Below are 25,769 nucleotides of genomic sequence, written 5' to 3' on the forward strand. Positions count from 1 at the left end.
ACAAAGCTGCACTCTAATGAAAACCTGAACTCCCATGGTATATATTTTGTTGTAGTTATCACACTGACAGTGTTCATACTTCTTTATTCAAGTTTTGAGTTGTACAAGATGTTCAACTATTTGGAATGCATAACAGGTAAATCTGTTTTAAAGAAATGTTTATGAATAAAAAATTAATTGCAACTGTATAAAAGAGCTTGTCCCCTGAGGCACAAAACATGCTTGTTCCCTTGAACACTATAGATAGATAGTCACGAAAAAGAAGACATTTCTTGCAAGTGTCCACCTTTAATCCCTCAAATATCTTCTGCATTGAGCTGGGTGGCAGTTCCCAAAATAGCTTGCACACCCTAAGGTGGATTTATACTCCACATGGAATCTGTTTGGAAAAGTCAAGACCTATGGCCAAGTGTGTTTTGTACACCTCTACCTGCCTGTGTGGCCCTGGGGTTTCCAGAAGAGAACCCTTGTGAGAATGTGTTCTTGTAAATCAATGGTGAAGCTGGCTGCAAGCCTCCATCTGGTCAGGTAATTTGTCTGCATTTTGTGACCGACTCCTTAGGAAATGTAAAAGTCCTAGCTGACCTGCACTCCCATTCCCCCTCCTTTGCTGGGAGGAGTCTCTGTGGCTTTTAATTGCTCAGATTTGGCTGTCATTTACCTTGAAAGATAAAATATTTACTGATGGCTTATGAAATCTTTGTTCATTTAAAAAATATTCCTGGTCATTGTGACCAGAGCTGAAAGGACACACTGATCCACTGATTTATTTGAATAAATATATGTATATGCAACATATGTAGGTTTTCATTAGAATGTTAAATGTGCTTTGGTGCACATATGAATATAATAGCAAGGGGATCTCTGTCCTTGTCTGCTGTCTGCAGGGGCAGCTGTAAGCAGAGCCAAGGGAAGAGGAGGAACACTGTCAGTGTGTGGTACCAACTCTGTTAATTGGGCCCCTATCAGCTAGATAACAGTTTGGGTCAGGTGCCAGGTCAGCATAACCTGGGCAAAATCAACCTAATCTGTGGCAGGACCAAATAGCAGCAGCCAGCTGTGACACAACCTAGGAAATTAAGTAATGTGTTTATTACAAAATTATTGTAAATGATCTAGTAAAATTTATTAGGATAAGTGGAAACTTTTAAACAATTCAGCAAAGGGCTTATGAGATAATCAGTGAGATGCCAAGGTATGACTGGATTTCTATTATTCCATCTGAAGAGAAAGCACGATTGCAAAAAGGGAAGTGTTTACATAAACTGATAAAAAACTTGAGAATTCAGCAGAACACAGCCACGTGTTCCTGAGCTTTCTTCCATAAAAGTCTCACCATGTCTGGCAGAGCCCCATTCACCTTCACTATGAGGGGAATCGTACTTGCACTAGTGCTCACCCTCGTAGGTAAGGCTACATAGCCCTCTTTCACCTTTCTTTTCCGAATTTTCCTTAAGTTCAGTGGCAGCAATTTGTTCTAGATTGAACATTACTTACCTGGTTTTTCATCTCTTTTTGTAGGTAGTCAGAAGTTTGACATTGGTAAGTAAATTTCCTTCTATAACCTTTTTTCAGTGGGTTTGCTGTTATTTCTATTCATTAGAATATGCTTGCAAGTATTGTGAAAATGGCTATAATTTCCCACAGACCCTGAGTTCAGTAGCAGAAAGAGCTACCTGTACAGTTATGAAGGCTGGGTGTTGAATGGGCTTCAAGAAAAGAATTTGGCCAAAGCTGGAGTGCGCCTGAGCAGCAACCTGGAGATCAGTGGGCTGTCGGAGAACACCTACCTCCTCAAGGTACTGCATCTCCTAAATGTGCAGCAGCAAGCCAAAATCACAGCTCTCATTGCACCTGGCTGGTCTGGGGTGTAGGAAAGCTGCAGGAAACACAACTGAAGACTTGTCACTGTAGGTGTCAGAGAATGAACAGCAAGCTGCTGCTGCAGCCACTTCCCCGTGTTTGTTGTGGAAGTTGTTTGTAGCAGGTGCTCCTCAAGGCTTCCTATTGGAAATAAAATTGCTGGGGCTTTGCCAGAAAATGGCAAATTAACTGAAGATGTTTAAGCCTGCTCTAAAATTTGGTTCTAGTCTTAGCACACATTTCTAAGTCCTGTGGGAAGCCAGGACTTGGGAGTGTAAAATCATTGCCATGAAGGCAGCTAATAAACATAGACTTAACAAGTGATAAAAGCTAAAGATAGAAAGTGATACATGATAAAGGGAAGATTAAAAATTGAAAATCATCAAAAAGGAGTATGTAATAATGTTTAGTGTTTGAATAATGCAGTAAAAATATAAAATCATGCCTTTGCTGACGTCAGCAGTGATAGGACCTGGCTCAATTTAAAATAAATATGCTTCAGAAATGTACTTTTGTCCTTTAATTAATTTACAAATCAGAAGTTCATTTTGGAATGCTGAATTCAGTGATAGCTCTCACCAGTTGTATTGAACTGTAGATCTTTCAAAATTGGGGACTAGGGATTGCATATCAACCATAGACTTTGTCCTGAAATTCTTGTATGATGTGCACCAGTCTGTGCTCTGAAGCACCTAAGCTAGTAGTAACTTTGCCAAAGGTATTGAAATTGCTTCTTATTTACATTGTATTTCAGTGTTTACAAATATACTGTTCACAGTGAAAATATTTTGTTGATTTAAATAACTAACAAAAATGAAGCAAGTACAGTAATTAGTTTAGTCCAAAAAAAGTTGTATAGGAATAAGTTAAAATGAAACATTCCAAAACTGCATTATTTTTACATTTAGAATGATACAAGCTTTTAAAATGCTTAATCTAAAGCAGAATATTTATTTTAAGGCTGACAAAAAGGGAGAATTTAATTTGATATGTTAACTGCTTCTGTAAGATAAAATAATACTGTTGAGCAGACAGGATTTGCACTGGTTTTACAGTAGTGGAAGCACAAGACAAAAGAATAAACTGCTCTATGATTTTTGAAGCCTCTATTTGGAAGAAAAGATTACCTTACTGGTGGTTATATTAATTTCTTCCAGTCTGCATATTTAGTACCAAAGTGCTTTTATTCATGTACGTATCTTGATTTTCCCCCAGATCCGCTCCCCACAGCTGGAGGAGTACAATGGCATCTGGCCCAGGGACCCGTTCACTCGATCTTCCAAAATCACCCAGCTGCTTTCCTCATGCCTCACCCGGCCCTTCAAGTTTGAATACAGCAGTGGACGGGTTGGAAACATTTATGGCCCAGAAAACTGCCCTGAAACTTGTGTTAACATAGTGAGAGGAATACTGAACATGATACAGATCACCATTAAAAAGTCACAGAATGTGTATGAATTGCAAGAGGTGTGTTTCTTTCCATCCTAAAACTATTTTACTGAAAGGATGCGTTTATTCTCTTTAGTTGGTCTTCCTTTGAGTTTCTGTCAATTTGCATCTACTTTTGTATGTTTGTAGTGAGAAAAAGGTGATTTTCATTCATTTAGAAGTAAATGTGTGCATGTGTGTTCGACAAATTACCTGGGCTGAATTCTTTCTTATATATCTGTCTTTAAGTATTAATGTGCAGTTCTTTGGAGAAAAATAATTATTATCCATTAATTTGTTATATGGCTTCCATAATACAGCTACTTGATCAATTTTATTTGCTAATTGTTGATATTAATTAATTGATTTCTTTCTGATTTTAAACTCCATCCCCTGACTGAGTATTGCTCACGTGCCTATTATTTAGGTCAGCAGGAATGATTCTATGTAATAGTAATAGATTCATTGAGAATCTTCGTTAAGTAAGGCTTCTCACAAAGTGAAATCCTGATATAATTGGGAAGTCTCATTTTCTGCATTTGTCTGCCAGGCTGGGATTGGAGGTGTTTGCCATACAAGGTATGTCATCCAGGAGGACAAGAAGAACGGCCGAGTCTCTGTTACCAAAACTGTAGACCAAAATAATTGCCAGGAAAAAGTGGTGAAGAGTCTTGGAACAGCTTACATCTACCCCTGCCCTGCTGACGTGATGGTACGTGAGATGTGAAAAGTTCTTCCAAATTACAAACATGGCCCCTGCGTTCCCATTCACTCTTTGGGTCTCCCTGTCCTCCTACAGAAAGAAAGGATCATCAAAGGGACTGCAGCTTTCTCCTACAAGCTGAAGCAGTCAGACAGTGGTACCCTGATCACAGAGGTGGTGTCTCAGCAGGTGTATCAGATCTCCCCCTTCAGTGAACCCACCGGCGTCGCCGTCACGGAAGCAAAGTAGGTGGGACACGGGCTCGCTTCACAAAGTGAGAATAATGATAGGTTCTACCTGTCCCCTTCAGCCCCAACTGAAGTGAATGAGAATTGAGCTCCATAGCAGTTGAATGGAGAGGTGTAATCACACTTGGAGTTTCCACAGTCCAAAAAGTTCAGCAAACCATTTTTTATGTGTAGTATGGTCAAACTGCCATTGCAATTACATGGGAGAAAAGGAGAAAAGCTGTTTTGTTCATAAGAATTCAACTTTACTGCTCTGTTTGTTCTGAAAAGGACTAATTTGTAGTGTCAGGAAGAAGATGGTACATATAGAAATAAGATCATTCATTACACCAGGTCAGTAGCTCTCATTCAGCAGAGACCAATTTTGCTTCTCCTCAGAAACAATTTCATTGTAGGCAACCCCAATGCCATTTTTATAGACAGAAGGCTTTATTCATTAGTGAAAGGTTTTCTTTTGCTAAGAAAAATTTTTAAAGGGTATCACAGTATCACTTGAACCAAGAAACCAAGGTGCATGGGTGAAGAGAGGTAATGGCTTTCTCCTGTGACACTTGTCTCCTGACAGACAGCAGCTCACCTTGCTTGAGGTGAGGAGTGAGCGGGGGAGCTCCCCAGACATCTCCATGCAGAGCTACGGAGGCCTGAGGTACCAGTTCCCAGCAGAACTGCCACAGATGGCAGTGCAGCTCATCAAGACCAAAAACCCTGAGACACGGGTAGAGTATTGTTTTCCAAGCTTCTTTCCTAATTAAAAAAAAAAAAAAAAAAAGAAATTATTGTAAATTCCAAATAATGTAATAATTCATGCCCTCTATCTTGTGTTTTGTAACAGATAATTGAAACCCTGCAGCACATAGTCCTGAATAACCAGCAAGATTTCCATGATGATCTCCCATACCGTTTCCTGGAGCTGGTCCAGCTCTGCCGCACCACCAGCACTGACACCTTTGAGTCCCTCTGGAAACAATGTTCAGACAAACCCCGCTACAGGTATTTCATTGTTTCAGCCTGTAAGAAACTCTGCTGGTTGTGAGAGAAAACCAGAGCTAAAATGAAGAGTTTTTAAAAATTCTGTTTGCAGGAGATGGCTGCTGAGTGCAGTTTCTGCGACAGGCACCACAGAAGCTCTCAAATTCCTCAAGAGCAGAATCCGCAGTGATGACCTCAGCTACCTTCAGGCCCTTCTAAGTGTTCCCTTTGCTCTCCATTTAACTAAAGCTGATGAACACACTGTTCCAATAGCAGCAGTGAGTAAAGCCATGTCAATCTTCCCTGTCTCACAACGAAAGGAATGATAAACAACAAGCTGTGGTTAAGTACATTGGAGGCTGGATTCTCCTCTTGTGTACACTCGTTTTGTGGAAAGGTTGAGCCATGATTTTGTTTTGACACAGCATTTATCAGCAGAGAGTTCTATGTCTTCACTTCTCTATATTGATATAAAGCCATTTTCTTATAATAGCTTTTGGGTATAATTCCCATTTTAGCTTGCTGGGATCACATGGCATGTCTTCTACAGACAAAACTTTGTCCCTTTAATCACTTACTTCTGAAACAAATGGTGATTGGGGTGTTATGTCACTGAGCAGCTCTTTCAATTGCAAACTAGTCCACGAAGTGGAAAATGCTGCAGGAAAAGTATTAGTGCAAACATCAAATACATTGGCACGATAATGAACCATTTATTCTGAACAGGATTTTTGCCATCTCTAGCCAATATTCTTAAACAGGAAAAATGGAAATTGTGTGGAAATGCATCATTAATATAATCGAATTACACACTTTTCTAGAGATATTCCATTTATACATTGATGTTTATCCATAATCTTAATGTTTTCAGTGTTATGTTCAGTTGATGAGAATCAAAATGTAGCTATGTGAGCTTGTAAGTGTATAAACTAGTGGGGAATTAAGCTCCTAAGTAAAGCTTCCAAATATAATGTCTACAACCTACTTTCTTTGGATGAGAACAGTAATCATTCTGAAATTGATCCTTTCAAACACGATCTGATGATTTTTCTGCTCTGAAAGCTTTGTGAAGCACACTATTAAATGACAAATTAATTTTTTTCTTCTTCACAGGATTTAGTGACAAGTTCTCGTATCCAGAAAAACCCCATGCTTCAACAACTTGCCAGCTTGGCATACAGTTCAGTGGTGAATAGATACTGTTCTCAGACCCCAGCTTGTCCTAAGGAAGCTGTCCAGGTGGGTGACTTTTTGCCAACTGTTTGGTTTTTATTTTTTTTTAAATAGCTTAGTAATATCCATTGTATTAGCTTAATTCTTTTAAGATAGAGTATAAAAAGGGTGACTGGAAATATAAATACACATTTTGTAGGTTTTCTTTGGAACAAAGGCATCAAATAATTTTATCAATTTATCATTTTATTATATTATTTATGATAATATTTATTATTTATAATTTATGATCATATTGTTATAATTTTCTCATTTGCTTCATCATCGAAAACACCGTTTTCGCATTGCAAGGATAAAATCCTGAGAGAAACCTCCATACAGTGATTTTACTAAAGCCAGTTGCTTTATTTTGGTAGGCTTTCAGTCAGAGTGAGGAGATTGAAGTGTGCTTTGTTTACAGCCCATCCATGACCTGGCAGACGAGGCAATCAGCAGGGGCCGGGAGGACAAAATGAAATTAGCCCTGAAGTGCATTGGCAACATGGGAGAACCAGCCAGCATCAAGCGTATCCTCAAGTTCCTTCCCATGTTTTCATCCAGTGCTTCTGATATCCCCATCCACATTCAGATTGATGCCATAATGGCCTTGAGAAAAATTGCTTGGAAGGACAGCAAAACAGTACGTAGGATATGGTAGATTTTCTTTAATTAGTGAATTAGAATATGTACCATAAGTGTAATTATTTTAATGACATCATGTGTGGATTCATCATTTTATTTTAAAAAAATATTATTTTAAAGAACAATACTATACAGTTTTACATTCAGCTAATGTTTTCTGCTAATCTGTAATGATAATTAGCCAGTAGGAATCTTCTGGAAGGATGTCAGCAGTGTTGCTTTATCATCTGTTGTAACCAGCTAAGTCCTGTGCTAGTTATACATAGTGGACAGTTAGCCACCTAGAAGTCAGTCATGCAATTTAAATTGCCTTTGTCATCAGGAGGAAAGACACTTTCTGTTCAACTCCTAGGCCAAATGTCGGCATTGCTCTGCCTCTTTTAGACCCTTCCCTTGAGGCTGGATGAGCCACCAGCGACCCCACACTGAGGTTGATGTCCCACAAAGTGTAGGCAAGACTCCCACTTTTCAGATGGTTTAGGAATAGGAGCTACAGAGAAACTATTCACTCAGACTGTCTGTGGTGAACTGCTGAACTCTTTCAAAACTGGTCGAAAGTAGTGAAGCATGCTCATCGAGTCAGTGGAGTTATTTCAAACAATGAATCTGTCTCTTTATCTACATTTTTTCTTCTGATGTTCACTGATGTTTGAATGTCAGTAATGCACAAAGCAATGCTGATGTCTTTTTGATTGTCATGGGTTGACTCAATACATCGATAGATGGACATTTATTTCAGGTTCAGGGGCTCCATGGGGCTGTTCCACCCTTCAGTTATATTAACAAAGTTATGTGGAACCCTGCGGTAAAAAGATCAGGAAACCTTTCTACAGGGGTAATGATCCCCTCTCCCATATTTCCTGTGGGTTAGGTGTGGATCCAGTTTGCACAATGGTTTCAGTTACTGGCAATTCCAGACCCTGTTTTGTCTGTGCAGGTGCAGGGATATCTCATCCAGATCCTCGCTGACGAGTCGCTGTCCCCCGAAGTGCGGATGATGGCTTGTGCTGTTATCTTTGAGACAAGGCCTGCCCTTCCCTTGATAACAACCATTGCCAATGTGGCCATGAAGGAGAGCAATTTGCAAGTGGCCAGTTTTGTGTATTCCCAGATGAAGGCTTTGTCCAAGAGCAGGTTGCCCTACACGTACAACATGTGAGTAGAGACAGGAACAAAGCGGGTGCTTTTCTGCAAATAATGATCTCCTGCATGTGCTAACACCTGAAGTCAGTTTATATACTGACAGGATGCAGCTTATTTCTGGATGCTATTACCTTTCTCATTTTGTTTAGATCTTCAGCTTGCAATATTGCCCTTAAACTGCTGGCCCCCAAACTGGACAGGCTGAGCTATCGCTACAGCAAGGTCATACGTATTGGTGGTTACTTTGGTGAGTAAGGGATTCAGGGAGCAGGAAACTTTCACTGCAGAAATCCATTCTTAAAATATTAAGTCCTTTGGAGAAATATGGCATTCTTTGTTTCAGTGAGAAATTAAATGTGAGACTCACATGTTTAGAGTAGCCATTTAATAATTTTTCCCTAAACAGTTAGATTTTATTTAGTGATGTATCTTACAGCCGACAATGGAAAAAGCTGCAGAAATATGATCTTGAATGATAAGCAGAATGGTTAGAAAAAGGATGTCTCTTGTTTGCTTCTGCCATAGATAATTATAAAATTGGTGCTGCTGGAGATGTCTTTATTATGAACAGCCCAGGAACCATGTTCCCATCAGCAATAATTTCCAAGCTGATGGCATATTCTGCAGGGTCGGTGGCTGATTTGGTGGAGGTAAATATTTACCTAAGTCAATAATAAATCAAATTAAAATTAAAACTGCTCACAAAGTTTCCTCTCAGTGAGCCTGTCTCAGACTGCTCCTTCTCATGCTGTTTTGGTAGGCTGGTGTCCGTGTGGAAGGCCTCACAGATGTCATCACTAAACAGAATATCCCATTTGCTGAGTACTCCACCTACAAAAAGATAAAGGAGATTGGAAAAGCTGTAGGTATTTTCAGTAACACAATGTGTGGGTTACGTGAAGGGGCATTTAGTGATGCTTCTCACTCTAGCTAAGCCCTGTGTGAAGAAGTAAACTAGTCTTGAGTCAGCTCAAGTATTTCTGTGAAGGAGGGATGTGCATTGGGGTCTGCTGGGAACATCTGCCTGAGTTTCTACCAGTTTTTGCTCTGGCTCTGCCTCCTCCCCACCTCAGAGATGGCTGCAGGAGGAGCACAGGAGGGAAGGGAGTGGCAGGCATTGTAGCATGGTGTGTCACATGCCTGGCAGGCTTCCTACTCCCTTCCTTCATCTACCTCACCTAGTTTACAAGAATATACCTTTGTCTTCAAGAAACTCTTTTTTTTTGCTGTGCTTTTGAACTGGGTTTAGTGGTATTAACCACCCAGACCCTGTGAGTAAATGTTATTGTATGGGGATACCAAGCAATTGTGGGCATTTAAATGGTGAAAGAAAGTGTGAGCTAGTGCCATCATGCTACTTACAATTGGAAATTTTACAAAGGAAAAGGGCAGCTTGGCCAGGATGGATTTAGTTATGGGTGGTTTAGGATAAATCATCATTTATGAAGTGCTCCATTAAGAAACTTTGCTTGTTTCTTTGTGTCCCCCAGCTGCTGGGATGGAAGGAGCTGCCAACAGAAACCCCCTTGGTCTCAGCCTACCTCAAGCTCTTTGGGCAAGAGCTGGCCTACATCAGCATCAACAAGGAAGCGCTGCAGCAGGCTGTGAAGGTAGCAGGGCGCCCTGGGCTCCCGCGCAGCAGGGGCGGCGCTGCCCTTCCCGCACCCAGCCCGGTGTGCTCTGTTGCAGGCGCTGCTGGAGCCCGCGGCCGGCGGAGCGCTGCTCAAGAGGCTGCCCGCCCTCCTGCGCGGCGCCGGGCGCTGGACACAGCCCCTGTGGCTGGGAGAGCTGCGCCACGTCCTGCCCACCTGCGCCGGGCTGCCCCTGGAGTACAGCTCCTACAGCACTGCCATGGCCAGGGCTGCGGCCAGCGGTGAGCGCGGCTCCGGCGGCAGGGCTGGGGATGGGGCCAGCAAGTTAGAAAAAGAACCAGCTGTGTGTTGGGGATGGGGCAGTGAAGATGGATTGAAGACAGAAAAGCTGAGATGAGAACCTGGGAAACCAGAGAGAGAGAGAGGCCACAACATTCAAGGCCAAAGAAACCCCAAGAGCTGCCTGGGGAGCTGATACAGACATGAGCAGAAGGGGGTGGCTCCTGAGAGGTGCACACACAAGCTAAGCAGGATTTCAGACAGAAAACTATCAAAAGAGAACTGTTAGTAATATTAAGAAGGCAGGAAGAGAAGAGGGCCTGTGAAGAGACTGAAGCTCTCTTTTGAAAGAACAAATATGCAAGTGCTAATCCTTATGAAGAAGTTTATTCAGTGGTCACTGAATGTGAGCTGTGCAGCAGACTTAAATCAAGCAAAGCTGGCTCTAGTATCTGCTGGCACCATATAAGGAACGAAGGGTGATGTACATGTGCTTCTGCTCTCCCACCTACCCACTCTTTGCTGGGTATTGGTTTGTTAGTTTGCTTCAGACATATTTGCAGCTCTGTCCCTTCTGTGTGTTTTCTGGTTTGTTTTTTTTTTTTTTTTAACAACCTTTTAGCCAAGTTGGGGAGGTGTGGATTGGATGGATGGGCTACAAAATGAGTGGAGATTGTCTGGTCTCATGTACCCCAAAGTCTGTCTTGTTTTTAATTTTTACAATGTTTAAATATTGTTCTTGCATTTGCAGTTGATGGAAAGATAGTTCCCCCTTTAACTGGAGATTTTAAACCTTCCCAGTTGCTTGAATCCACTGTGCAGATCCACTCTGACATAACCCCCAGGTATGGCAGGTTTTTAAGGCTTTACAGAAGAAAGAGGTTTTTAGGGGAAGGCAGAACTCCATGGGTAAAAAGAGCACCTTTCTCACATCTGATTGCTGCACTCTGTTTCAGCTTATACATACAGAAATTTGCAACAATGGGTGTCAACACAGAATACTTCCAGCAAGCTGTGGAAATTCAAGGCAAGGTCCTGACAAGAGTGCCAATAAAGTTTGATGCCAAGATAGACATGAAGCTGAAAAATATTAAGATTGAAACAAAACCATGCCGTGAGAAAACTGAGATAGTGGTTGGAAGGTATGGTAGCATTACTTTAGAATATTTTGTGTTGCTGAAGCCTGACAAAGTTCACTATTGACTGGCCTCCCACAGAGGTGTCTAGATAGGCAGGGACTCTTCAGTGTGTAGCAGAACACTTGGGATGAAACATGAGGAAGAAAAATACAGGAGCTAAAAATCAGAAGATACCTAAATTATGTAGCAGTGTAATTTTTATATTAAATTGTTTATTATTTTGTTTGGGTTTTATTTATTATTTTATTGTCTTTTAAGGATTTTGATTTTTTTATGTTTGAAGGAATATTTTTAATGTTATGAAAATTTTGTTTAAATTTATCCAGATTTTTGAAAATCTCCTGTAATATAAGAAAATTATATTTGTCATGAACTCTTTTTTTGTTTTCAATAATATTTTTATTTCTAAATTAATTAATAATCTCTCTGTTCAAATATCTTACTTTTGGCTTTCACATGATACTGAGAAGGACGTATTTAGTCCAAAGACAAGGGGTTGGAATAAATCACCATTTTTTGCACTTATCTCAACAGCCATAAAGCTTTTGCTGTATCAAGAAATTTAGGAGAACTAGGTGTTGAAAAGAGAACCTCAATTCTCCCAGGAGATGCTTCATCAAATATAGTGGAAGAACCTTTCAAACCATCAGACAGGGCTTCCAGTGAAGATTTCACAAAGGTAACCTATGATTTTTTTGCTCATACAGTAATATTGACCCTCTCTGTATTGGATGTCTGTGGTTTTACCCTTGCCTGTGACGCTCCCAGTGGTATTCACATGCTCATCTCTAACGCAGCAAGAAGCTGACAGCACATCAAAGAAACGTGGCTATAGCTCCCAGGAGGATCTTCGCCACGTCGTGGGAAGAAAATCAAAAAAACAAGACATTTGTGTCAAGGTGCATCATCTTGGGTGTCAGCTCTGCTTTTCCAGAAGGTCACGAGATGCCAGTTTTCTCAAAAATACGTATTTGCACAGACTCGTCGGAGAGCACGAGGCTAAAATAGTCTTGACCCCAGGTAAAATACTGAGCATCTTAGGCTTGTCAGTGCTATTTGAAGCAGTATAACTTTCTAATGTGTGCAATTGGTGTGTAGTTGAAACAGAGGCTGGTATTGACAAAATTCAACTGGAGATTCAGGCAGGATCCAGAGCAGCTTCCAAAATAATTCATGAAGTAAAGTCGGAGTCTGAGGAAGAGGGTGAATCATCTCTGCAGGAGGACATTCAAGCTAAACTGAAGAGGATTCTAGGCATTGAAAGTGTGTTCAAGGCAAGTGACTTTGAGTATGGCAGCTGGGAACATTTTCCCCTAAATGAGGGCAAGAATTTGAAGTTCAGTGTGGAAAGTGGCACGACAAAGAAAGGATGGGGCTGTTTTGAAAGGTGCCAGTGCCCCATGCTGAGGTGTTGCTCCTATGGCTGGCATCCAGCAAGGTGGTTGTGCTGAGCTGGATTTCAGCTGGACAGTGTGGATCTGAGGGAATTCTGCAGCTTCTGCAGTGAATGAGGCAGGGAGGTGGTTTTTCCTTGAAAAGCTGGTGTGAGAACCCAGCTTTGTCTGACACCCACAGAAGTTTTATTCTGTAAAAAAAGGACCAGATGTATTCTCTCTTTTGCACCTCTTGGACTGTGTTTGCAGGTTGCAAATAAAACACGACACCAGAAGAAGAAACCTTCAAAGAAAGAAAACACTGTGCTTACAGAGCTTGGGGCAGACCCTGATACAAAACATCCCTCCAGCTCATCTTCTGCCTCCTCAGCTGTCTCCTCTTCCTCATCATCTGCTGTCTCTGCACGTCGTAAAGAGGCTGGTGATAAGGATGAGAATGACCAAGAAGAGCAAGCGAAAAACAAAGATGCAAGCAGCAAGAGCAGCAGCAGCAGTGGCAAAAGTAGCAAGAGCAGCAAGAGTAGCAGCAGTGGCAGAAGTAACAAGAGTAGCAGCAGCAAGAGCAGTAGCAGCAGCAGTGGCAGAAGTAGCAAGAGCAGTAGCAGCAGTAGCAAGAGTAGCAGCAAGAGCAGCAGCAGTAGTGACAAAAGTAGCAAGAGTAGTAGCAGTAGTGACAAAAGTGGCAAGAGCAGCAGCAGTAGTGACAAAAGTAGCAAGAGTAGTAGCAGTAGTGACAAAAGTGGCAAGAGCAGCAGCAGTAGTGACAGAAGTAGCAAGAGTAGTAGCAGTAGCAGCAGAAGTAGCAAGAGCAGTAGCAGCAGCAGTAGCAGCAGTGACAGAAGTAGCAGCAGCAGCAGAAGTAGCAAGAGCAGCAGCAGCAGCAGTGACAAAAATAGCAGTAGCAGCAGTAGTAGTAGTAGCAGCAGTAGCAGCAGGAGCAGTAGTAGTAGGAGCAGTAGCAGCAGCAGCAGGAAGTCATCAAGTCATCATAGTCATAGCCATGGGCATCACTCGAGATACGTGAATGGCAGCAGCAGCAGCAGTGAGTCACTGAGCCACCATAGCCACAAACATCATTCAGGACATCTGGAAGGTGGCAGCAGCAGCAGCAGCAGTGCATATTCCAAAATATGGGTAATTTTGTCAGTAAATCAACTGATGCTATTGATGTTTGTGAATCATGCTCCTGATGGTGGCTGGCTTTGCATGACAAATCAGGGCATTAGGAGTTGACCATTAAATTTTAGCAACATAAAACTGAAAAATTTATTCTACAACACACCTGCAATCATTGGCACAGATGTCTACTTCATCTCAAAAGTTTCTACAAGTTTGTTGAAAATTTTGTCACTATCAGGAAATTTGGTTTTCTTGGACAATTAACTATCCACAAACATTGCATATTTTTGTCTTAATTTTGTGGTAGAAACATTATTGCTTTATATAAATGATTTCATCTTGCATTAAGTGCTTGTGACTAAGCATACAGAACTATGTATGAATGATAATTAGTAAATTTCTTATTTAATTCTCAGTTCTTAGATTTTCATATAGCTGCAGCATTTATTTTCCTCTGAGACTTCTAATCTTCTTGTTTTTGTCATTTTCAAAGGAAGCTCATGAGATTTATCAGTACCGCTTTAAATCACTGCATGCACAAGAGGTGAGTTTTTCTTTCCTCAGTAAAAGAAGTATGGAATCTGTCAAGAGTCAGATGGAGACTTTAAAGGCAACTTGTTATCTTTGTTGAGGAAAATTACAGTACTGATAGAATTAGAACCTTGGTGGTTCTTCTGAGATGGGTAAAGACAGAGAGCTGTGTTCCCTTTTGTGCATATGAAGCCACATGTGGCTCTGCAAAGGAGATGCAAAACCTCTTCCAAAGCAATGAAAAAGGCTGGAGCTGCACACTTTGGAGGGACCATCAGAAGCTGGGTTCATCTGATTGGCTTTGATCACCTGGTTTCTTGGGTTGGAATCACCGCAGGTACACAACGAGGATAGTGATGTGGACAAATGTGGAACAATACCTTATTTTGTAAAATTTTGCTTGAGCAGATTCTTACTAGGGCATGAGCCAGTCAGAGCATTGTCCTTGTCTTTTCTCCTTTCAATTCAGTTGGCCCATTCAGTTTATCTTCCAGTTCATCAGGCCTGTGCAGAATTTCTGGTCTTTCATATTGAAGTGAGAAGCTGATTAAATTTAACTTGCTCTGGTCCATTGTTTTTCCATACAGGGAATTCTCGTCTAGATATGGTCCTTATGGATCATGAAGAATCAGATATGTTTGGGGAAACAAGATTTTTTTAGAGTTAGATCCTATGTACTGAGGAGGACAAAGTGTATTGCAAATCATTGAGCTGCTCAGGGTTGGAACACAGCAATTCCAAGTGCTATGACAGAGAGCATTGTTTAGCACTGCCTCGTGCAATTTCTTCAAGCATGCTTTAATGTTACCCTCTTAAGCCTGTTGTGGTTTGATTTTGGTTTGGTTTTTTTTGCAGTTCCCAAAAACAAAACTCGCAGATGACCAAATTAGCAGCTCACATTCCTCTGCCAGATCCAGTCGTGCCTCATCTCGAGCTTCACGGGTTAGTTGCATCATTTTTAGGGGGTTTTGACAGCTTGGAATGATGTCAGAGTGGCTGTGCACTGGCAGTAATTGTATATAATAGTAATTATAATAATGGGAAGGGAGAAGCAACCTCTCAAGTCCCAGGTATCAGTCAAGACATGCACCACAGTTCCCACATGCATCTTCCTCTGCCGTGAGGATCCTTGTTGCATCACAGCCCTTCCCTCATGGGAATCCCCCCCAACAGATGCCTGCAAAGACTCATTTTGTGACCTCTGCAGCCTGGAGGGAGATTGAGGTGCTGCAGGGCCAGTGTGAGGACAGTGGTGGTGGCAGCTGAGGCTTGGAGCAGCCCCAGAAAAAGGACATGGAGAACCTGAGCTCCTCAGCACCACCCAGGCAGATGTGTGCAGGCTTGAGAAGGATGGGGTGAAGATAATGAAGATATGAACATTGTAATGCCCTTCTCCAAGGGAACGTGCTCTTGATGTTGAAGAAAATGTCCTGGATTATATTTTGTGCTGGGCTGCTGTGCAAACACAAAACCTGACTGCCCCACAGAACTCACAGCCAAAGTGTGAGGAGAAAGCCAACACAGGACCCAGACAGATAAAAAAGAGGAGATGAGCTGGGGGGTGTTATTGCTGTGGGAATGAGTGATGTATACAACTGACAGCTGATGCTGTTCAAACTGAGCCACTTTCTCTTATTCACAGCCTAGACACTAACAATGAAACCCAAATCATATAGTTGCTGCTGTATTTTAATTATATGAATATTTCCATGGTGTCAGCTGTAGCTCAGGAAATGGCACAAATTTGGGCTGATAAAAACACAGTGATAAAATCCATCTGGCATGCAGAGGCACATGCACATTAAAGACATAAGCATGAGCTTTTATAGGCATGTATATAGGTGTGATACACATGCTGGTATATATTTGTGGTTCAGAGGTTTATTTTTCATTTATCCATCTAGATCTTGCATCTAAAATGTTCCATGGTAACTCTTCTATAATTATATGCTTTGCATATTTTCTCCTTCTTCTTCTCAGCCGAAGTTTTTGGGGGATGTTAAAGCACCAGTATTAGCTGTTCTTCTGCATGGCCTCCGTGATGATAAGAAAACAGGAGGCCTCCAGCTCGTGGTGTATGCTGATATTGACTCCATCAAGCCCCGGGTGCAGGTGTTTGTGTCAAACCTCACAGATTCAAGCAAGTGGAAGCTCTGTGCTGATGCTTCAGTCCTCAATGCTCACAAAGCAGCGGTAAGGCTCAAACAAGCTTGCACAGCTCTCTGTGCATCTCAGGAAAATTGTGCTCCAGGCATCACAAAATGGATCGTTGTCCTCCATTACAGGCTTACCTGAAATGGGGGCGGAATTGCCAGGACTACAAGGTTTCATCTGAGCTGGTAACTGGGAAGTTTGCTGCCCACCCTGCTGTTCAGGTGAAACTGGAGTGGCCTAAGGTTCCTTCCAGTGTCAGATCCATAGCAGAATGGTGAGAATTGAGTCTTCAGTGACACTTGTTAACAGTACTGGCCAACTGGGAAAAATCAGCATTTGCACATGAGGTTCTAGTGACTTAAATACTGGCTGATATTTTATTCTCTGATCTGTCCAAGTACTGCCTTAGGACATTAAAGATGAGTGGATTACATATTGTTTTAATGTACAGTAATTCTTTAAATTTGCCACAATTACTGAAAACTGAGGAACAGATCCTTCCTTTCACTGAGCACTTGAACAGTAGAGCAGAGAGTGGGTGTGAGAACACAACCAGGGACCCTGAAGACTATTAATGCTGCTTACACAGAGGTGTGAGACCATCTAGTTGGGATGTGTGCAGTCTTTTGTTTCTCCATCTCACCAAATCTTCTGATTTGAAATTTTGAAGGTTTTACAAGTTTGTCCCTGGGGCTGCATTTATGCTGGGGTTCTCTGAAAAAACGGACAAGAATCCTTCTCGACAAGCCAGGGTGACCGTGGCTCTAACTTCTCCAAGAACATGTGATGTTGTTATCAAGCTTCCTGATGTAATTATGACATATTTTATCACTCTTCTATTTTTTCCTAATAGGAAAGTGTGACTGATTACAGTGGGTTAATTCTGAGAAAGAAAAGTTAGCATCAGTTTGGGTGCAAATGATGAAAATTAGTTTCATATATTTCCACCATTGTAATATTTCATAGAAGGATGTCTATATAGAGATTTTTTTATATAGAGACATAGGCACTCATAATGACATGAGTTTCCACGTCTGTTATCTCCATAAGTGTTCACCTCATCACCTCTGAAAGGGAGTAATTAATTCTCTCCCAAATAATACCTGAATGAGTTCTCTCACACCATGAGAAAAACTGAGCAAAAGCAAAAATCTCATGGACAATAAGTCAGATGAGTTATGTTCATGTAAAGTCTTTGCAATGAAAGTTTAAGAAATAGAAAAAAAATCCTAGCTGTTTGCTGGCATGGGTGCATTTTGAATGTGCTTTTGAATTCCTTTTCAGGTTACCCTCTATGAAAAAGCCATGAGGCTTCCCCTGTCACTTCCTGTAGGTCCAAGGATACCAGCTTCAGAGCTGCAGCCTCCCATCTGGAATGTCTTTGCTGAAGCCCCTTCTGCAGTACTTCAGAATTTGAAGGGTCAGTGTCTAATTGGCCTCAGAAGCATGACAACTTCAGTCTCACCATTTATTTGGACACCTTCTAAATTTTGCTGGCATTGTTTATCTCTAGTTAATTAGGAAATGTTCTGTAATTATGTAAGGATGGTTCAACTGAGAGAAAATATTCTGCATGTAGTACAGAAATTATCAGCATTTCAGGGATCAAGATATCAATTATCTGAATTATCTGACAACATTTAAAATTTCTGGCAAGTATTTTTTGTTAGACAGAAGAACACATTTTATATGCCTTATTAAGAATTTATGAGTGCTTACTAGCAAAAAGTCCCTGTAAACCGTATGAAAATATCACATAGTGAAAAAATACAAAGCTAAAATAATATGGCACTAAAAATAAACCACACCATTTAATGGCTTTCTCTCATGGAAAAGAAAAAACTCACTGGCACTTTTTTTTAACCAGCTCAATGCTCAGTTTCCTACAACAAGATCACCACCTTTAATGACGTTCGGTTTAACTACACGATGCCAGCAAACTGCTACCACATCTTGGCTCAGGATTGCAGCTCTGACCTTAAGTTCCTGGTGATGATGAAGAATGTAGAAGAAACTGTGAACCTGAAAGCAATCAACATCAAGCTTGGCAATCAGTAAGTGACTTCTGCCAGATGCTGGGAGCATGAGGGACCTCACTGTCCTCATTTAGCCTGGGAGGAGCTCCAATCTGAGCTTCCCTGCAATGGTTAGCAGCCCATGGGGTTTCAGCACTCCCTTTTTTGTTTTCCATGCATATTGACTGTGGTGCTTATGCTCTTATTCTGCATCTTGGGTGACAAGAATACCCCTGATGTAATTTAAGCATTTGAAATGAACTTGTGCTGTGAGCAGGGATATTTAGTGAGCAGGAAAGTGCCTGTGTCAGTGTGGGTGTGTGGATGTGGCCCAGCCAGGGTGACACTCCTGTCCTTGGCAGTGAAGTCGACATGCGCCTCGCCAGCGGGCGGGTGAAGCTGCTGGTGGACGGCGCCGAGAGCCCCACAAACGTGTCCCTGACATCAGCTGGTGAGTGATGCAGCACGTGCTGTTTGAGCTTCACATTGCTTTAGGAGAAAGAAGGAAAGAGAAGGGTCAATTTGTACTCAATAAGTGTTTCGTTGGTTTTAAGGTAATATTTAAGAATGTGTATTTTACTCACTTGCAGAGGGACATATAGAAAGATTGATTAGAGTGTGAAGCTCTTGAAGTAGCCTAAATAAGCAAGACATAATTAACATAAAGAGCCCTCCTTTCTGTGCATCGTTCCAGGTCCTACTGTAGTTCCAAATTTGAGAAGTGTTTTGGCTATGCTATTAAATTTTGCTTAATTAAAACTTTTTGAAGTGGAGCTTTTCTAAAATCCACTACACGTGACTTGTATATTGATGTTTTTCCCAATTTGATTTTTAGTATAAATTTGTCTTCCACTCTGCAAGGGATATATATGGAGAACTGGTGAAACAACCTGCTTGATTCTCCCAAAATAGGAATAGTTTGTTTCTGTGAAAGGTACAGGAAGACCTTGCTCCATCCTGTGCTGTGTAGTCAGGGGCTATATACAGTGTGGGGTTTCTGTCTGAAGAGCTGCAATATATGAATTGGGCTAAATCTTGCTGAAACTGGGTTAGCATGTACCAGTGCTGAGCTCTGCCCTCATAACATATTTGTTATGTATTTGGGAAGTGATAATTGTACTAGAAAAGGCTCCAGTCACAGTCATGGTGTTCCTCATATTCCCATATTCCAATACAATGTACTCAGCCTTGTTAATCTGCACAACTACAGAGATACTGTAGATTTCTCAGTAATTTCTAGACATAAATGTGATCATGTTAATAACCCAAGGAAAAAGTAATAAGTCTGTGGTCATTAATGTTGTCTTCCAACCTTTTGTGAACACCCATCTTCTATGTATGCACATTTCTACATTGCTTTCTTCTATATTTTTGTTTCTTCAATAGGGTAACTGAGGAATTTTGAAAAAAAGAACATTTTAGAAACATGACAGTTGATTTTTTTTCTCTCTTGAAAAAGCCACGTTTGGTCTGCTTTTGGGTTTTTTTTTTGTTTTTTGTTTTTTTTTGCTGTTTTTTTTTGCTTTTTTTGCTGTTTTTTTTTGCTTTTTTTTTTTTTTTTTCCCTAGGTGCTTCTCTGTGGATCCATAGTGAAAATCAAGGGCTTGCACTTCTTGCCCCAGCCTATGGCATTGATAAACTGTACTTTGATGGATATACATTCAAGGTATCATTCTTCTTCTTAATAAGATTGAGTGCTAAGAAATTTCCACAGGATTCCCTTAAATCTGTGTGCAGGAGGGCAAGGGTGTACAGTGGCAAAGGCAAGTGATTGCAGGGCACAGAAACCTCAGATGGAAGATGATGCTGCAGGATTGCACAGTCCTGCTCTTTATTTCTGAGTGAGAAATGAGAATCTTTGATCAACAGAAGTACTCTGTTCTTGCAGCACAGATGGGTGTTGTGAAGTGGGTCTGTGAGTGTACACATGCTGAGTCAGCAGTGCCTTTGCAAGAAAAATGAGTTTTCAGCTCCTGACCACTGTTCTTACAGCTGTATAATTCTGCAAAACGGCAAAATTGCAGCCATTCTTTTTAGATAAATGAGTGGTTTGAAGTCTGCACTAAAATTAATACCAAGTTGGATAGTAAGGAGTCAGTAAACTGTTCCATGTCTGTCTCTTGTACTAGCAAAACAACCAGCAGAAAAAAAACTCCAGCATATTAATAGTCTAGAGCTTGAACAACTTAACATCCCAGACTGGCACAGTAGGTGATAAAGACTGTAGCAATTACAGATTCTGCAGCCCAACAGGAGTTTGGCATCTGACTGTCAGAGCCTTTTGAATTCTTATCAAACAGATTTTAAATGTTTGTGCATTCACTCACACTGTAAGAGACCTGCACAGCAAAACTGTGCTCCATAGGTATCACTTTTTTTTTTTTTTTTAACTTGATATCCTTCTTGCTTCTTTTTCCTTCAAGATTCAAGTTGCTTTGTGGATGGCAGGGAAAATGTGTGGACTGTGTGGAAAATATGATGCAGAATGTGAACAGGAATATCGGATGCCCAATGGATATATAGCTAAAGATGCAGTGAGCTTTGGGCATTCTTGGATTTTGGAAGAAAAGCCTTGTAGAGGAGGTATGCAAGCTCTAATCTATTTAATATAATACACTGCAGTTGTTCAGAAAATGTAGAATCTGTTCAGAAAAAAAATAATAAATTAAAATCTATATGTATTTTGGAAATAAAAAAAATATTAGAAGGTTAATTATTAAGTTATATAATAAATTTTAAAATCAATCGCAAGTTGAGAAAGAAATAAGAAATCACAGGTTAAACTAGCCAAAATATACAACTTAGCTGAAGTTCAAAAAAACAAAATATCAAAACTAAAATTCAAAATATTTGTTTCACTTTTGAAGTATTTCAGAAGACGATCAGAAAGAGGATAAAATTCATACAGAATGCTTTTATTTAAGCACAACACTATTTTCTGGACATCAATTTTCAGCAACTGGCCCTTCAAAAAGTCAGGTGGGGATTGGTAGTTATTTACCATGGCTGACCACCTGGTTTTTGAACCAGTGCAACCTGTCAAACAAAGCATTCGAGTACATGAGCAGTTCCAGTGACTTAATTACAGGGTTGAAATAAAAAAGCTGCATTTGAAGCCTTTCAGTAGATTGGATCTTATGGTGTGCTGGTGCTCTCAGCCGAGGTTATGATGCAACATCACCCCACAGTGCCTGAGGAGAGCAGGCACGCTGCAGCTGTGGAGACCTGCCCTGTGGGAAGGTGGTGGCTTGTGCATGTCTGGCTCAGCATCAGCTGTTCTTCTTCCATGCTCTGTCACAAATTCTGAGCAACAAACTTGCTGTAGATGGACATGGAGTCCACATGCACATCCACAGTAATATTCCTGTGGCTGGTGGTCCCCACATTCTGTTTCTATTTAACATATAATGGAACCTGCTGAAATTTGAAAACATAAAACTTATAGCTAGGAATAAACTGTGGTCAGTTTAGCTTCTCACTTGTAACTGTTTGTCCTGGGAATCCAAAATGAGATTGATCATACTCATTGGCAGCAATGACTGTTGCTCTCTCTCTGCACCAGTTCTGTGTCTCAATGACACTGATAATAATGCAATTCTTTAGTGATTCATTTTATTTGGTCAGAAATCTCCCCTTTAGCTTCACCGCTGAATATTTTAAAATGTGGTTTGACAGCTATTCAGTAAGAGAGTTTAGCTTGAAAAATGTTTATTGGAAAGTATTATATTTCTATATCCTGATCTAGAAATAGACCAGTTGCATTTGAAATTAACTTTCCAGGGCTCCTGGAAACAAGCAGATTTGAAAGGTTTGTCAGTCAGTAAAGATCCTCCCTTTACGATCAAAGCACAGTTTACAGAGGGGAGCTGTTTGCAAGCTGGCAGTGCGGGCAGACGGGTCCCTTGGGGGGTGTGAGGTTTGGAGGTGGCACAGGGCTGTCCCCTCTGTTGCAGCCTGCAAGCTGCGGCACTCCCTGGTGAAGCTGGAGCGGGCGGTGCAGCTGGCCGGGGTCGAGTCCAGGTGCTACTCCACGGAGCCCGTGCTGCGCTGCACCAAGGGCTGCTCTGCCACCAGGACTGCCCCTGTCACCGTGGGCTTCCACTGCCTCCCTGCTGGTGAGTCTGCACAAATCCTGCCCGGCAGGAGCTCAGCAAAAGTGAAAATTGGTCGTGGCTTGACTCGGCCATTCCACTTGAAAAATATGAATGATATAACATAGCCATAGGTAGGCTTGGACTTACTGCCCTGCTGGCTGAAGCACTTCCCCTGCTTTATTAATAGTTTACTAATAATATTTATTCCTTCAAGGAGGGAGATGATTTTCCATTGTACATTTCCTTGATTTCATTGTACTGGAATTTAAAATCTAAACTGAATTCTCCTTCATGGTGCTTAGGGCTAGTAAGGTAACAGCACAGCCAACACTGTGATTCAGCTGAAAAGCTGTGTACTGCAGCCACACTGCTGTGCTGTGGACTGAGCCATAAATGACAAGTGCAGCACCCCAAAACAGGGATCCTTGCCTTGCATTTTTTATATATCACTGCCTTTGGACGTGATCCTGATTCACTGATCTGATTTAGGTACTCAAAGGACAGGTGTGGACAGGATTCTTGCACACAGGCCCAGTGATATAGGAGGATTTATTTTCTATATGTGTATTGTAGATTATAAGACATTAGATAAAGTAGATTTAAATTATATGGAGCATAGAATTGTATCTGCTTTCCAAGTTTTTTTTTCTTAAAGATCATAATACCCTTACCTAAATGTATCATTAATAAAATTCTGCATGAAAGTAGTAGCTTTCAAGATAGAACTGGTTTACTAATAAAGTGGGTTTCCTGGAACATCTCTGTGTGACTTAGACAAATATAAATATGTAAATCAGTGAGGGACAGCCAAGCCTGCTGTAATTAATGACTAGTGCATGGCAAATGCTGTACCTTGCAGAACTACTTGTGAAGTGTTTAATTTTCATTTCTTGTTCCCCATCAGATTCAGCTACCAGCCTGACAGAGAAGCAGACAAAGTTTGACCAGAAGTCAGAGGATTTGCAGGACACTGTTGATGCACACATAGCATGTTCTTGTGAGGATGCAGCCTGCAGTGCATGAAGCTGTACATCTGCAGTGTAGAAGAAAACAGAAATACTTTCATGTTTTTATTATGTGGTGTAAAAGGCCTTGTCTTAAGGAATAATACAGATACTAAATTAAGTACTTGAGGATGTATGGAATCTTCTCAAGTAATTTAAAGTATTAAACTTTATTATTGTAGAAAGTGTTATGATTGCCCATAAATATCTGATTTCATAATAAATCCATGCATGGAAAAAATTGTGGAGGCTTCCTATTTCACTGGTGGTGGTAAGAGGAGGTCTGCATAGGTTCTCCTTATCCCCCATTTTGTAGGTTTCTTGAGTTTGTGGCCATCTTCTGTGCACCAGGGTTACACTGGGAATTGGGCTGGGCTGCTGTGGCGCTCCTACTGCTGCTTGTTCCCCCAGGGCTTCCTTCCCTGGTGCTGGGATCCTGTGCACCTGCAGCAGGAGCTGATGACCTTGAGTGATGCTGCACCCTCTGCAGCAGCCAGGCAGCTGTGGTGCTTGGCCAGAGCTCTGTGAGGGGCCAGTGCTGCTGCAGGGAGCAGCAGCTCAGGGAATAAGCTGAACCTCATGTCCCTGGGCAAGGCTGCTCTGAGGGAGCCAAGAGCACATTCAGTTTCTGGTGCACCACGTGCAGAAGCTGTTGTGAATTGGTGTCTTTGAGCAGGGTTATTCAAGCACAGCACCTGCCAAAGGCTCTGAAGCTGAGCCACACCTCTGCACTTTGGGTGAGGTGCCCCAACCTCTGTGCCCAGCAAGAGTCATCACTGCAGCCACCAACAGGAGGGCTCTGCCCCCTGCCCCCACCACAGGTCAGGGATGAGCTCATCTGCCCTGAGCACTGGAGCCCAAAGGATTCCAGCAGATCTGGAAGGAGTTTTCTGCTTGCCTTAAGGCTGTGTTTGCAGGCTGACTATGCACACTGGGTGAATGGGTTTTGAAAACCCTTGAGAACATTCTGTAAAAACTGTGTTGTTTTGCTCTCCCCAGCAGCTTTTGCACCTTCAATGGATGCACATACCTGAGTTTTCTTGTTTGGATTTCAGTTTTATAATTGAGAAAAGTAAAGTCCTTAGTACCAAAAGAAATATGTTTGAAAAGTCTAAATATACCATTCTATGCAGTTTAAATGCTGCCATGGTAACCTGCACTGCAGAATGATGGGGAGCTGGCAGCAGCAGTAAAGCCATGAGCTGGTGGGTTTGCTGCTTGCCTGGAACCCACACAGAGCAGTGATGGAAAGCACAGACTTTTCAGGTAACCTTGGGCTGGGTCCAGCAGAATCCAGAGTGTTTTGTGGCCCCTGTGGGCAATGCTGGCACAAACTTCCAGCTCCAGCTGGGACAGTCCATGGGGCTCTTCTCTTCCCAACGTGCCAAGGCTGGAGGACAGTTTTGGGGCATTGTTTTCTAGCAGCCCCAGCAGCACCACCCTGGCAGGAGACCCTGGGTGAGCATGACCAAGCACCAAGGCAGCCAGAGCAGTGCTGTGGGACTGCAGGGTCAGTGGGCTCTGGGTGTCCACCCCACTGGAGAGCCCTCGGTCAGCCTCTGCTCCTCTCCCCCACTGTGGAGGGGGCAGAGCACAGCCCGAGGGCAGTGCTGCCCAGGGCAGGTCCTGGGCTCAGCAAAACTGGCTGTCACCCTCACAATTTTCTTAGATTGAGGGGTTTATTACTCTCTCTTTTCAATTCAGGTGGTGTCCTTCAGAGTAATACTAGTAAAGGGTAATACTAGTGTAAAAGGGCTGTGAGTATATGGGGTATATAGGAGTGCCCTAGAAAAGAAGAGGTTCCAGTTTTATGAAGAAATTGCTAGAGACAAGGCCCTTGCCAGCAGGTTTAGGTGGCCCTTGAAGCAGAACAGGTGTCCCTGTGGCAGCAGCATGGCTGGGATGACCAGGAATGCATCATCTGCTGCCAAAGGGAGGGATGGGGACAAGATTCTGCAGCCCCAGGCTGCAGTGCTGGTGGTTTGGGGGAGACCCTGCCCTTGCAGCTGGGTGCAGCTCGCAGTGAGGACCCTTATTTTGAGGAGTTATATTGTGATGTGTCAGTGATATAGTGTTAAAATTTTGAGAATACAGGCATTTGTGCATTTAATATTGCCATCACAGCAGCTCTCTGCTTGTACTGCCACTGACCTCAAGTCCTTGCAGCGTGCAAGATGGATTTTTTTTTTTAAAAACCCAAACCTGTACAGATGCATATAGTTATGCCATAGTAGCTTCTG

General features: G+C 41.8%; 1 protein-coding gene across 1 annotated transcript; it reads left to right on the plus strand.

Moving 5' to 3' along the window:
• The first annotated feature begins 1,337 nt into the window (after positions 1–1,337).
• LOC130256180 (vitellogenin-2-like) lies at positions 1,338–23,722 on the plus strand. The gene is made up of 35 exons (XM_056497594.1): positions 1,338–1,407; positions 1,522–1,542; positions 1,648–1,799; positions 3,079–3,330; positions 3,842–4,003; positions 4,091–4,239; positions 4,808–4,958; positions 5,075–5,232; positions 5,324–5,489; positions 6,325–6,450; positions 6,845–7,063; positions 8,003–8,220; positions 8,358–8,455; positions 8,734–8,858; positions 8,969–9,070; positions 9,699–9,818; positions 9,898–10,081; positions 10,831–10,924; positions 11,036–11,221; positions 11,753–11,897; positions 12,016–12,238; positions 12,317–12,492; positions 12,862–13,746; positions 14,225–14,275; positions 15,118–15,204; positions 16,243–16,455; positions 16,548–16,690; positions 17,087–17,225; positions 17,701–17,836; positions 18,284–18,470; positions 18,794–18,882; positions 20,000–20,097; positions 20,855–21,014; positions 22,385–22,546; positions 23,430–23,722. The coding sequence occupies exons 1-35, from the start codon at positions 1,338–1,340 to the stop codon at positions 23,546–23,548; spliced, it is 5,766 nt and encodes a 1,921-aa protein (XP_056353569.1). The 3' UTR covers positions 23,549–23,722.
• Positions 23,723–25,769: the final 2,047 nt, after the last annotated feature.

This window comes from Oenanthe melanoleuca, chromosome 8, assembly GCF_029582105.1.
Source record: "Oenanthe melanoleuca isolate GR-GAL-2019-014 chromosome 8, OMel1.0, whole genome shotgun sequence".
Classification (NCBI taxonomy): domain Eukaryota; kingdom Metazoa; phylum Chordata; class Aves; order Passeriformes; family Muscicapidae; genus Oenanthe; species Oenanthe melanoleuca.